The sequence below is a fragment of the Artemia sp. Qi Xiang Cuo genome, chromosome 11, assembly GCF_049724085.1.
Source record: "Artemia sp. Qi Xiang Cuo chromosome 11, ASM4972408v1, whole genome shotgun sequence".
Taxonomy (NCBI): Eukaryota; Metazoa; Arthropoda; class Branchiopoda; order Anostraca; family Artemiidae; genus Artemia; species Artemia sp. Qi Xiang Cuo.
This window is the reverse complement of record NC_142804.1, coordinates 45,727,044-45,742,408: the sequence shown is the minus strand read 5'-3', so window position 1 is coordinate 45,742,408 and position 15,365 is coordinate 45,727,044. Positions and strand designations below refer to the sequence as shown.

The 15,365-nt window shown below is 32.5% G+C and overlaps 1 protein-coding gene across 1 annotated transcript; it reads right to left on the bottom strand.

The window, feature by feature from the left end:
• Positions 1 to 8,766: 8,766 nt before the first annotated feature.
• Positions 8,767 to 15,009, bottom strand: LOC148947027 (uncharacterized). The gene is made up of 2 exons (XM_089096492.1): positions 14,949 to 15,009; positions 8,767 to 10,369 (listed from the first exon to the last, which is right to left on the bottom strand). Exons 1-2 carry the CDS (start codon positions 15,007 to 15,009, stop codon positions 10,065 to 10,067), a joined length of 366 nt encoding a protein of 121 aa, XP_088952618.1. The 3' UTR covers positions 8,767 to 10,064.
• Positions 15,010 to 15,365: the final 356 nt, after the last annotated feature.

Sequence of the window (15,365 nt, the reverse complement as noted above, 5' to 3'; positions counted from 1 at the left end):
ACTGTGAGAAACAATTATTTGATCAATAAAAGTTGTAAAACCTCAAAAGTAACAAAAAATCTCAACAATCTTAATTGAAATTGGAAGGCAAAGGTTGGTATTGATGACTATATGAGGGACTCTTTAGTTCACCTGGTAAATTGCAAGTGCACAAGATTTTACTTAAGCCAAATATGAAAAATATTGTACAAATCATGATATTTGAGGAAGAATTGGTCAAAAGTGCTGCATGCCCAAGCCTGCTTTCCCAAAAATTCAAACCTAAAAGAAGTGCAATCTTATTGTTTTAGGAATACCTGAAACTGAACAAAATTAAGGTGCATTGTCATAAAATAAATATACTAAGAAATACTATAAAACAAGTTTCAGATATAAACACAAGCAAATATCAAAACTATAAAAAAATAAAAAAACCCAAAGAAAAATAAACATTTAAACGATTTAGAAGGCAAAATAGAAACTTTATTCATCTTCACTACTCTCTCTCCTTCTTTTTTTTCCTCTTTTTGTTTTAATGAGTTCATCTATTTTTTTTATTTTTTCCTCATGTCTCCTCTGTCTTCCCTGCTCTTTTTTAATCTGTGCATTTTCAAAAGACTGCCTGAATAGTCTCATCTCTTTTAAAAATTCATCAATTTGGTGATTTTGTTTTCTTTTTTTCGAACTGCTAGATGCTTCATTTACTGTAACATTGCTTTCACTTATGATACTGGTGTTCAAATTTTGCAGTGTTCCAGGTTGAGCTTCATTTCCTGTAACATCATTTTCACTCATACTGGTGTTCAAATTTTGCAATGTTTTAGATTGATTATCACTCCCAGTACTAGAAGTTCCAGGTTGAACATTAGGACTCGCAATAGAATCATATATTTTGGGGGGATTGATATTGTGTTTGTCCCCCCATAATTTATCCATCTCTTCAAAAAACCTTGGAGGCTTTTTATATTCTGATCCTGTGTTTTTGCAGGAATCAATATACTGTTTATAGGTGTGCTCCAGGGACCGAGCTTGTGCCCATACTTTGTTTGTCCCCATCTCCCCTTCCATAACTTCAAATCCCTTCAGTCTCAGATTGTTTGCCACTTCTGCCCACACCATTTTTTTTTATTAATTTACTTTGTAATTTTGCCTTAATGGCATCAGTTGCCAATATTTCAAATAAGGCAAGTTTTGCTTGATTGTCTCTTGCTTGCTGATCAGGGTCCTTTGAGTTGCACCACAGTCTAAGGGTGCTGGTACCTCCTGGACTTTCTTCAGAACCATGATCAAAAATACTGAGAAACTGCTCTTCACTGATACCATAGGCTGAGTAGTTTGACTGGCTCACAATAAATTTGTCTCCAGACATGTCAGCATCTGAAATAGAATAAATCCTCATTAAACTAAATGAGGAAGCTTAGTATGGTGCCTATGCTGAACCAGTGGCTACAATAATCATGATGACAATCATCATAGCCAAGATTTCACAGAATACTATGGAAAAAAATTTCAGAGTGATAGTCATAGCAAGAACTTGAAATTACAATGTATGAAACATAAGCTATTTTATGACAGGCATGCAGTAAAAAAAGAAAAAAAAACACTTGAGCAAAAAAGTGTAGCTCTGACCTTGGATCAAGACAATAGTAACATGTACTAAATTAATTTTTTTGAATTAATTTGACAGGTTAAACTGAACGTAATACAAAAGTAAAGGAAAAATAAACCATACAAAAACCAAATCCAATCTATAATTTTAAAATTTATTCAACTGTAAACTTTTCTGTGAATATACAATCCTTTTTAAGCAACAGGGATTTAGCCTGCATGACAGCATGAGTGAGTAGGTAGACTATTATAAAGTGACTTTTTGATAGAACAAAATATTAATTTACAACAATCCTCAAATTCAACAACATTTTTTTGGCAGATGCATCTGATTTATGGTGTTTCTTCAAGTACCAGTTGGTACTATTTGTTAAGGGGAATTAACAATTAGTTTGACTGTTCTACACACAGGTCAATTTAGCTCTCAAGTATAGAGGCCAAATAGATATGCCCCCTTTCCAGTATTTGACTGCAACAAAAAAACACACAAATTATATAACTTGAAATTAAAAATTGAAAAAAGATCAAGTTTACAACTACAGGCAAATGTAAAAAATATTAGATTACAATCAAAAAGACAACAATACAATTCTTTTCCAGTTGATTTCTATAACACGCCATTCAACTCCTTCTGAAGACTAGTTAAAAATCTTAGGTTATCTACTATTAATGTATACATGTATTCTACATAAAAAACGAGATTAAAATAGTCTTTTTTATTTCCTTTTCTATATAAAAAATGATTTGCTAAATATAAAAACTAGAATCATAGCCCACACATAATGTATTTAGTAGGCCCTAGATAAAATATAGGCTACTAGTTCAATTTATCTAGCACTTTCCCTTTAGAAGCTTTACAACTACAGTGATACCATATTTCCTGTCAAAGAGTTGTGGCTTACACTTGTTGCAATAATGACCATAAGGCATGTTTCTTTTAAGACAACTCTAATGCTACACTGATACCATATGTCCTGCCAAGTTATCTGTATAACTTAGAATAGCAAGGGATACATAGTCCTTTGGTCTCACTAAAGAGTTGTGGCTCACACTTGTTGTTATAATGACCCCAAGGCATGATTCCTATGTAAGAGCTGTAAATCTACACTGTTATCATACTTCCAGCCAAGTTATTTGTATAGCCTAGAATACCAAGGGATAAATAGTTTATGGTCCCATGAAAGAGTTGTGGCTCACAATTGTTGAAATAATGACTGTATGGCTGTATTTGGAACAATTGTTTAATTGAAAAGAAATTGACTGAATCTCTTACAATTTCAGTGTTTGATTTCCATACTGCAAACAAAGAGGTAGTTCCTGATAGTTTCATCTACCCAGCTGTGCTACTATTTTCATTTGCCTCAGATACCAATGCTTTAACATAGGCTAATAAAAAACGTACCCAACATAGGCTTCTCCAGTCCTCCATAACAAAAAGTAATTTAAAAGCTTAACCTCACTGACCTTAATAAAAGTGAATTTTGCAAAAAAGGGCTTATTGCAAACTTTTGATAAAGTAAGATTTAGAGCTTAAACTAATCTTGTGATTAACTCCACAGCCAAGTAGGAAAACCTGGCTTTTAAGGAATATAACCAAAACAATTACATACAAATTTATAAACAACAGATTAAAATCAAAAAGATAATGATAAGAATCTTTTCCAGTTGAGGTTTGTCACAAACAAACCAACTCCTTCTGATCACTGGTTAAACAATCTCAAATTGTTCAATTATTAATATATATATATATATATATATATATATATATATATATTATATATATATATATATATATATATATATATATATATATATATATATATATATATATATATATATATATATATATATATATATATATATATATATATATATATATATATATATATATATATATATATATATATATATATATATATAAATTTTACATTAATCAAATTATCTTTCTTATTTCTTTTTATATAAAAATAATTGATTTTTTAACTCTAAAATACATTATTTTTATTATTTATTGAAAACCTGGCTTAGTACAAAAAAAAAATGACAAAGCACTACAAAGAAAGAATAAGAAAAAAAGAGTAAATTATCACTATACAACTATGGCAACATAGCTAGAATTAAAGAAGCTGGCTCCAAGAATATCTTGAAACCTTCTGGACATGTTTCTCCATAAGTTTAGCAACAGCTATAGTAACATCTGCTATGTGAAAACAACTGATGAGCTGTGAATTCTATGTTCAAGTTGGATATCACAGTAGATATTTGGCAAAACAGAAAAAAGTGGTGTGGATTTTCAGTTTATTGGCATTTGTAAGAATCTTCAAGAAGAGTGCAATGTAGAGGATGTGGGGGAGACCAACAATGTTGTACAGCAATGCAAGATAATGGTGATTGAAACCAAGCTTAGTGAACACTATAGAAGCATAGGAAGCTGATTTGCAGCATTTGATGACTTCTGTTAGGAGATGGCAAGTGTGAGAAATGGTACTTCCAATAGGAATACCAAGATAAACAATTTAGTCAGAAAGGTAGATCTTTCGGTAAAATTCTACTTTAGTTACTTTTACCTATCTTGGAAAGGGGTAAGGTTGGGAAAATGAAACTTTCAGGGATGGGTCTACAGGCTAAAATATGTCATGGGAAGGTATTTTGAAGTAATTATCTCCTCTCCTTCTCTCTCTAGAGGATCCTGAAATTTGCCTACATGACAGGTCTATACCTATTGAAATTTTGACAAAACAATATTTTACCATAATTTTCAGTTATAAGATTCTTTTTCTCTGGCTTTAGTTCTGCAAATGCAATTCCTGTTATTTGAGTAGTATTTTAAGCCATATCAATGTTAATTTTCAAAATTTAGGAAATGTATTTGCATATCTTTAAAACTCTATAAATCAGGATTGAGCAATGTTGTGAAGCTGAAAACAATTTTTTTGGACTTCATTTTAAGCAGAAGATCTATATTACAAGGTTAAACTTTTATAAGACACAGGTTTTTAAAGGTCATCAAAGGTCAGGACCCTCTAGAGGGAGAAGGAGTGGAGGTAGGTACTTCAAAATACCTTCCCGGGACATACTTTAGCCTGTAGGTCTATCCCTGAAAGTTTCAATTTCCTAACCAAACTCCTTCCCAAGATGGCCAAAAGTAGCTAAAATAGAATTTTACCAATCTTTGAATTACCAAGTACAATTTCATGAGGATACCCCAACCATACAATATGTAGTAGGGCTATATAAATATAGGCTACTAATTTATTTAGCATTTTTCCTTTAAAAGTTCTGTAACTATACTGTTACCATATTTCCTACAAAAGTTATTTGTTTAGCATAGAATAGCAATAGATATAAAGGCCAAGTTCTCACTAAATAGTTGTGGCTATCAATTGTTGCAACAATGACCCTAAGGCTTGTTTCTTTTAGGAGAGCTGTAACTCTACACTGTTACCATATTTGCAACCAAATAATTTGTATAGCCTAGAATAGCAAGGGATAAAAAGTCCATGGTCCCACTAAAGAGCTGTGGCTCACACTTGTTGCAATAATAACTTTAAGGCTAGCCTATATCAAGAAAAATTATTGAATTTAAAACAAAACAACTAAAACTCTCTTATGACTTCTCATTAACTCTAAGGTCAAATAGGAAACCCTGGCTTTTAAGGAAACTAACTAAAGAATATACTAACTGTGAGAAACAGTTGCTGTCTTCGATTCTTTGTCAATATTATAAGCATAAAAAGTATCCATCTTTATTGTTTTTGAATATTTCGCTTTAAATTCCCCAACAAGGCCGGAGCCCCCGACCGAGTCCGGTGATTTTGACTTGAATTTATCAAGTATTTTGGGCAAGAGGTTGCATCAAGACTGGGCTGGGTAAGAGGGGTTTTTCCGCCGTCCCATTGTTAGCTAACAATGTTAGCTAACAAAAATTTGTTTGGACGGCGGAAACAGAATTGTTAGCTAACCGAAATTGTTAGCTAACAATTCGCGGAAACATGATATTATGCGGGAAATTCAAACGAAATTTCTGATCAAGATAGTGTTGCAGTGAGTAACTGTTTAAAGCTTTTACATAAATTATCCCATGTATGAAGGAAGTGTAACGACCTGTTTAAAAATGGTAATTTGATTGCATAAACGAAACTGTCAGATTTTTGATCATATCAAATTGCTGACTTTTAAGTTGTCCACATTTCTTTTTACAACTTAATTTACATCTTTTTGACCCAGTAAAACTGAGGAATGAATTTAATTAAAGATTAATTTATCTTCACTGAAGGTGCAAATCAAAGAAAATTCTAATTTAGGAGAAAAGTATCCATTGCCAATAAATTGGGGGGACTATAATGTTGGGAGGGTTTTTTCTCATATAGAGAGAAAATCAGACCAGTTCATCAAATGACCAAAAATTTATTTTCACTGATATGCATATGCACTGATGTGCACTGATGGCATATGCACTGATGTGCATATCAAAGGAATTTTCAATTAAGGAGAGAAGTATCCATTACCAATGAAATGGGGGGGGGCAACTAACGTGTAAAAAAAAATAGGCAGGTGGCATTTTCGTTGTTATTTCTATTTTTTCAGTGGAAGAATGGATTTTTTTTATATAATTAGATTACCAAAAAAAATGGCTCAAAATCTAGAGGGGGGAGGGAAAAATCTTAGATGAGTCGTTGCCCTGTGCCCTAATTGATTCCGTTGCCAGTAAGTCTTAAAAATGTCTAGAAGGAGGAGGTGAAAATTATAGATGGGTGTTCCCCTCCCTCTATTGACACCACTGCCTGTAAGTCTCAATAATTAAATTGATAAGCAAAGAGATTGAATAGAAATAGTCAAACAGTGCGTGGTAATGAACTGTAAGTAAGGAATGACCCGGCTCAATAGTAACCGAAACTCTAAAAAACGGAATTTTGATACCAATAAATACATTAAAAGAATTGGATTTTTATTTTGATATCAAATATGTATAATTTATCAAGTTTAGTTTTACCCATCAAAAGTTGCGAGCCTGAGAAAATTTGCTGTATTTTCGAAGAAAGGAGGAAACACCCCCTAGAAGTCATATAATTTTAATGAAAATTGCATGATCAGATTCAGCATATCAGAGAACCATATTGTAGAAGTTTCAAGCTCATATGTGCAAAAATGTGGAATTTTGCTTTTTTTTTGCCAGAAGAAAGATCACAGGTGCATGTTTATTTGTTTTTTCCAGGGGTGAGCGTATCGACCCAGTAGTCCTAGAATATTGCGAGAGGGCTCATTCGAAAGGAATTTAAAAGATCTAATACTCTTTTTAAGTGACCAAAAAGAGGAGCGAAATTAGGCCCCCTCCCACGCTGATTTTTTTCCCAAAGTCACCCAATCAAAATTTTGAGATACCCTTTTTGTTCAGCATAGTCGAAAAATCTAATAACTATGTCTTTGAGGATGATTTAATCCCCCACAGTCCCTGGGGCAGGGTTACAAGTTATAAACTTTGCCCATTGTTTACACATAGTATCTGTTATTGCGAAGTATACAAACCTTTTCAGGGGCATTTTATCTAGTGGGGGTCGGGGGAGGATGCTACATTGGAGGATCTTTCCATGGAGGAATTTTTCATGAAGGAAGAGATTTGTCCATGATGGGGGTGCACGGTTTTCAAGCATTTTTTAAAAAATGATCAGAAATTAAGTAAAAAAAAATTTAACTGAAATTAAGAAGCGACATTAACTGTTTTCAAAAGAGCCATTTATTCTAAATAAACGGCCTTTGTGATTTAATTTGAGATATTCATTTTGTTTGGCATTGTTGAAAAGTCAAGCAACTACGCTTTTGGGGAAAACATTATGCTTTTGGGGAATTTCCATTGTATATATTTTCCAGAGGGAGCTTTCTGTGGGAGCAACTTTCTACTAGGGTATGGAGGGGGGGGGGGGTTATAGAAACCTTTTCCACTGAGAGGGGATTACCGATATGATTTTAAAACAATCACAAATTAGTCTTTTTCAAATGAAAGTGTGCTAAGAACAATTTTTCACCCAAGATCGTCCACAAGAAATTTTCTGAGTGGAATTTTTCTCTAGAATGGAATTGTTTGGGATGAATTTTCCTGGAAGGGGGGGGGGGTTATTTCACGTGAAAAGAACTTTTTCCGGTGAAAAAACAGTGCTATTTAAGTAATTTCTCTTACTTACAATTAAAACTTACAAAACTTACTGAAAAGTTATTAAAAATTACAAAACGCTCCTTACAGGCAAAATGGCAGGTACAGCTGACTCAGAGATGAGATGTATTATAGAAGAGCTTCTTTCTTCCTCTGAACGTGATGACTCAGATGTAGTCATGGAAGAGTACTCACGGGTGACAGTGGCTGCTTTTTCTAGCTTAAACCGTGAAATTCATGTGAGACAAGAAAATTACATCAAAGACGTGATCGCAAAGTATTCAGATACAGACTTTAAAAAGCACTTTAGAATGAACCCAGATGCATTCAAAAAGCTACTAGACTTTATTAATCTGCCTGAATCAGACTATTGTGGTGGTAATGTGCCTATTCAAAAACATGAAATGCTATATATTACTCTGTGGTATATGGCTAACCAAGCTTGTACCCTCAGAGAGATTGGAGATAAATTCAATCGCTCAATAAAATGTGTCTGGGCTGTTGTTGGGAGGGTTTGTTCTCATATAGAGAGAAAATCAGACCAGTTCATTAAATGGCCAAGTACATTAAGTCTAAATACAGTAACTAGAAAATTTGCTGATCGCAGTGGTTTCCCGGGAGTCCTTGGTGCCATTGACGGCTGCCATATAAGAATAGTAGCACCATCTGAGCAACAAGCTACATATCTAAATAGAAAAATGTTTCATTCTATCGTGCTTCTTGCCGTATGTCTTCCGAATAGAGAATTTTCATTCATTCATGTGGGGTTTCCTGGTAGTGTACATGATAGTAGAGTACTGAGAAATTCGGGTCTCTACCACCAAGCATCCCAGGCAAATTCAACTCTATTTACTAGTGCTGATTATCACATTATTGGTGATAATGCCTTCCCTGCACTTACATGGTTAATACCAGCATTAAAAGAAACTGAACTTATTGATGAAAAAAGATAAAGATTTAATAAGAAGCTCTCAAAAACTAGGGTAGTAATTGAAAATACATTTGGTAATCTACTCAATAGATGGCGAAGATTGAGATTTATACACAGTAAGGTACTTCGAGCAATTAGTATAGTCATAACTGCATGTTGCTTGCACAACTTTTGTGCATGGCAGAGTGACAATGTAATTGAAAATGAAGAAGAGCAAAATTTACAGGATATAGAGGAAGAATATCCTCCTACAAACTCATCTGATGTTTTACATACAAATGATGGTCAAGCAAAACGACTAAGTTATATTGATATGATAGGATAGTTTTATGCATTTATAATGTTATTATACTGTGATAAACAATTATTTGATCAATAAAAGTTGTAAAACCTCAAAAGTAACAAAAATCTCAACAATCTTAATTGAAATTGGAAGGCAAAGGCTGGTATTGATGACTATATGATGGACTCTTTAGTTCACCTGGTAAATTGCAAGTGCACAAGATTTTACTTAAGCCAAATATGAAAAATATTGTACAAATCATGATATTTGAGGAAGAATTGGTCAAAAGTGCTGCATGCCCAAGCCTGCTTTCCCAAAAATTCAAACCTAAAAGAAGTGCAATTTTATTGTTTTAGGAATACTTGAAACTGAACAAAATTAAGGTGCATTGTCATAAAATAAATATACTAAGAAATACTATAAAACAAGTTTCATATATAAACAAAAGCAAATATCAAAACTATAAAAAAATAAAAAAACAAAAGAAAAATAAACAGTCAAACGATTTAGAAGGCAAAATAGAAACTTTGTTCATCTTCACTACTCTCTCTCTTTCTTTTTTTTCTTCTTTTTGTTTTAATGAGTTCATCTATTTTTTTCATTTTTTCCTCATGTCTCCTCTGTCTTCCCTGCTCTTTTTTAATCTGTGCATTTTCAAAAGACTGCCTGAATAGTCTCATCTCTTTTAAAAATTCATCAATTTGGTGATTTTGTTTTCTTTTTTTGAACTGCTAGATGCTTCATTTACTGTAACATTGCTTTCACTTATGATACTGGTGTTCAAATTTTGCAGCGTTCCAGGTTGAGCTTCATTTCCTGTAACATCATTTTCACTCATACTGGTGTTCAAATTTTGCAATGTTTAAGGTTGATTATTACTCCCAGTACTAGAAGTTCCAGGTTGAACATTAGGACTCAAAATAGAATCATATATTTTGGGGGGATTGATATTGTGTTTGTCCCCCCATAATTTATCCATCTCTTCAAAAAACCTTGGAGGCTTTTTATATTCTGATCCCGTGTTTTTGCAGGAATCAATATACTGTTTATAGGTGTGCTCCAGGGACCGAGCTTGTGCCCATACTTTGTTTGTCCCCACCTCCCCTTCCATAACTTCAAATCCCTTCAGTCTCAGATTGTTTGCCACTTCTGCCCAGACCATTTTTTTTTATTAATTTACTTTGTAATTTTGCCTTAATGGCATCAGTTGCCAATATTTCAAATAAGGCAATTTTTGCTTGATTGTCTCTTGCTTGCTGATCAGGGTCCTTTGAGTTGCACCACAGTCCAAGGGTACTGGTACCTCCTGGACTTTCTTCAGAACCATGATTAAAAATACTGAGAAACTGCTCTTCACTGATACCATAGGCTGAGTAGTTTGACTGTCTCACAATAAATTTGTCTCCAGACATGTCAGCATCTGAAATAGAACAAATCCTCATTAAACTAAATGAGGAAGCTTAGTATGGTGCCTATGCTGAACCAGTGGCTACAATAATCATGATGACAATCATCATAGCCAAGATTTCACAGAATACTATGGAAAAAATTTTCAGAGGGATAGTCATAGCAAGAACTTGAAATTACAATGTATGAAACATAAGCTATTTTAGGACAGGCATCAGTAAAAAAAAAAAAAAAAAACACTTGAGCAAAAAAGTGTAGCTCTGACCTTGGATCAAGACAAAAGTAACATGTACTAAATTAATTATTTTTTAATTAATTTTACAGGTTAAACTGAACTTGATACAAAAGTAAAGGAAAAATAAACCATACAAAAACCAAATCCAATCTATAATTTTAAAATTTATTCAACTGTAAACTTTTCTGTGAATATACAATCCTTTTTAAGCAACAGGGATTTAGCCTGCATGACAGCATGAGTGAGTAGGTAGTATTATAAGTGACTTTTTAATAGAACAAAATATTAATTTACAAAAACCCTCAAATTCAACAACATTTTTTTGGCAGATGCATCTGATTTATGGTGTTTCTTTAAGTACCAGTTGGTACTATTTGTTAAGGGGAATTAACAAATAGTTTGACTGTTCTACACACAGGTCAATTTAGCTCTCAAGTATAGAGACCAAATATATATGCCCCCTTTCCAGTATTTGACTGCAACAAAAAAAAACACAAATTATATAACTTGAAATTAAAAATTGAAAAAAGATCAAGTTTACAACTACATGCAAATGTAAAAAACATTAGATTACAATCAAAAAGACAACAATACAATTCTTTTCCAGTTGATTTCTATAACACACCATTCAACTCCTTCTGATGACTAGTTGAAAATCTTAAGTTATCTACTATTAATGTATACATGTATTCTACATAAAAAACGAGATTAAAATAGTCTTTTTTATTTCCTTTTATATATAAAAAATTATTTGCTAAATATAAAAACTAGAATCATAGCCCACCCATAATGTATTTAGTAGGCCCTAGATAAAATATAGGCTACTAGTTCAATTTATCTAGCACTTTCCCTTTAGAAGCTATACAACTACAGTGATACCATATTTCCTGATAAGTTATTTGTTCAGCCTAGAATAGCAACATATATATAGCTAAGTCCATGTTCCTGTCAAAGAGTTGTGGCTTACACTTGTTGCAATAATGACCATAAGGCATGTTTCTTTTAAGACAACTCTAATGCTACACTGATACCATATGTCCTGCCAAGTTATCTGTATAACTTAGAATAGCAAGGGATACATAGTCCTTTGGTCTCACTAAAGAGTTGTGGCTCACACTTGTTGTTATAATGACCCCAAGGCATGATTCCTATGTAAGAGCTGTAAATCTACACTGTTATCATACTTCCAGCCAAGTTATTTGTATAGCCTAGAATACCAAGGGATAAATAGTTTATGGTCCCATGAAAGAGTTGTGGCTCACAATTGTTGAAATAATGACTGTATGGCTGTATTTGGAACAATTGTTTAATTGAACAGAAATTGACTGAAACTCTTACAATTTCAGTGTTTGATTTCCATACTGCAAACAAAGAGGTAGTTCCTGATAGTTTCATCTACCCAGCTGTGCTACTATTTTCATTTGCCTCAGATACCAATGCTTTAACATAGGCTAATAAAAAACGTACCCAACATAGGCTTCTCCAGTCCTCCATAACAAAAAGTAATTTAAGAGCTTAACCTCACTGACCTTAATAAAAGTGAATTTTGCAAAAAAGGGCTTATTGCAAACTTTTGATAAAGTAAGATTTAGAGCTTAAACTAATCTTGTGATTAACTCCACAGCCAAGTAGGAAAACCTGGCTTTTAAGGAATATAACCAAAACAATTACATACAAATTTATAAACAACAGATTAAAATCAAAAAGATAGTGATAAGAACCTTTTCCAGTTGAGGTTTGTCACAAACATACCAACTCCTTCTGATCACTGGTTAAACAATCTCAAATTATTATTAATATATATATATATATATATATATATATATATATATATATATATATATATATATATATATATATATATATATATATATATATATATATATATATATATATATATATATATATATATATATATATATATATATATATATATATATATATATATATATATATATAAATTTTACATTAATCAAATTATCTTTCTTATTTCTTTTTAGATAAAAATAATTGATTTTTTAACTCTAAAATACATTATTTTTATTATTTATTGAAAACTTGGCTTAGTACAAAAAGAAAATGACAAAGCACTACAAAGAAAGAATAAGAAAAAAGAGTAAATTATCACTATACAACTATGGCAACATAGCTAGAATTAAAGAAGCTGGCTCCAAGAATGTCTTGAAACCTTCTGGACATGTTTATCTGTAAGCTTAGCAACAGCTATAGTAACATCTGCTATGTGGAAACAACTGATGAGCTATGAATTCTATGTTCAAGTTGGATATCACAGTAGATATTTGGCAAAACAGAAAAAAGTGGTGTGGATTTTCAGTTTATTGGCATTTGTAAGAATCTTCAAGAAGAGTGCAATGTAGAGGATGTGGGGGAGACCAACAGTGTTGTACATCAATGCAAGATAATGGTGATTGAAACCAAGGTTAGTGAACACTATAGAAGCATAGGAAGCTGATTTGCAGCATTTGATGACTTCTGTTAGGAGATGGCAAGTGTGAGAAATGGTACTTCCAATAGGAATACCAAGATAAACAATTTAGTCAGAAAGGTAGATCTTTGGGTAAAATTCTACTTTAGTTACTTTTACCTATCTTGGAAAGGGGTGAGGTTAGGAAAATGAAACTTTCAGGGACAGGTCTACAGGCCAAAATATGTCATGGGAAGGTATTTTGAAGTACTTATCTCCTCTCCTTCTCCATCTAGAGGATCCTAAATTTTGATAACATGACAGGTATATCTATTTAAATTTTGACAAACCAACATTTTACCTTAATTTTAAGATATCAGTTCATTTTTTTCTGGCCTTAGTTCTGAAAATGCAATTCCTGTTATTTGAGTAGTATTTTAAGCCATATCAATGTTAATTTTCAAAATTTAGGAAATGTATTTGCATATCTTTAAAACTCTATAAATCAGGATTGAGCAAAGTTGTGAAGCTGAAAACAATTTTTTTGGGGTAATTATTTAGCTGTGGCCCCCTCATAAGTAGACATGTTAAGAAAACAATTCTTACTTTAAAATATGTATAATGATCCTAGTTCTTATATTATCCAAGGGGAGAAACTTTATCATCAAGTCTTTCCTCTAAAAATCCTCAAAACTAAAACAGTTTCCAAATATCATCACACTTTCAATTCCATGATTAAGTTTTTTTAAATTGACGCTTTAAATTGACACCTAATAAATTCTTTTATAGATAGCGTTCATGCTGGTCTTTTTATTTTACTTTTATTTTTAAATAGCAGTGGCGAAGGGCGAATAGCAGTGGCGACGGGAGAATAGCAGTGGAGGAAATACAAAATATTAATAGCAGTGGCGAAAGGCGAATAGCAGTGGCGAAGGGCGAATAGCAGTGGTGTAAATACAAAATATTAATAGCAGTTAGGTTAGGTTAGGTTAGAAATTCACAATTTCTATAATCTTAATATACCACTACTTTTTCTTTAAACACGTTTTTTGACACATGTGTTAAACACGTGCTAAACGCTATCTATAAAACAACTTATTTGGCAGCAGTTTACAGTGGCAATTTCAAAAGACTTAAGCATTGAATTAAGAATGTGGTGATATTAGGAAACTTTTTCACTTTTGAGGATTTTTAGAGGAAAGACTTGATGATAAAGGTTCTCCCCTTGGATAATATAAGAACTAGGATCATTATACATATTTTAAAGTAAGAATTGTTTTCTTAACATGTCAACTTATGAGGGGGCCAAAGCTAAATAATTACCCTTTAGCCTGTAGATCTATCCCTGAAAGTTTCAATTTCCTAACCAAACTCCTTCCCAAGATAGCCAAAAGTAGCTAAAATAGAATTTTACCGATCTTTGAATTACCAAGTACAATTTCATGAGGATACCCCAACCATACAATATGTAGTAGGGCTATATAAAATATAGGCTACTAATTTATTTAGCATTTTTCGTTTAAAAGTTCTGTAACTATACTGTTACCATATTTCCTACAAAAGTTATTTGTTTAGCATAGAATAGCAATAGATATAAAGGCCAAGTTCCCACTAAATAGTTGTGGCTATCAATTGTTGCAACAATGACCCTAAGGCTTGTTTCTTTTAGGAGAGCTGTAACTCTACACTGTTACCATATTTGCAACCAAATCATTTGTATAGCCTAGAATAGCAAGGGATAAAAAGTCGATGGTCCCACTAAAGAGCTGTGGCTCACACTTGTTGCAATAATAACTTTAAGGCTAGCCTATATCAAGAACAATTATTGAATTTAAAACAAAACAACTAAAACTCTCTTATGACTTCTCATTAACTATAAGGTCAAATAGGAAACCCTGGCTTTTAAGGAAACTAACTAAAGAATATACTAACTGTAAGAAACAGTTGCTGTCCTCGATTCTTTGTCAATATTATAAGCATAAAAAGTATCCATCTTTATTGTTTTTGAATATTTCGCTTTAAATTCCCCAACAATTTCCTTCAACAAGCATTAGATTTGTTAGAGAAATCTTCTAACAATGTTAGCTAACAATTTTTAGTTGGACGGCGGAAAAATGATTGTTGGGAAAAATGTTAGCTAACAGTTTTCTGTTGGACGGCGGAAAAACCCCTTATGTAAACAGGCGATCTTTCTCCTTAAAAAATGAGTTATAGGTTTTTCACACTAATTTAAGACGTATATGGCTGTGTAAGTTTGCACTTGACCAATTTAATGAATTAGTTTTCCTTTTAGGTGTCCTTGGTACTTTAATGATTCTGATAGATTTGAAGTGGAATTTTACGTGAGGG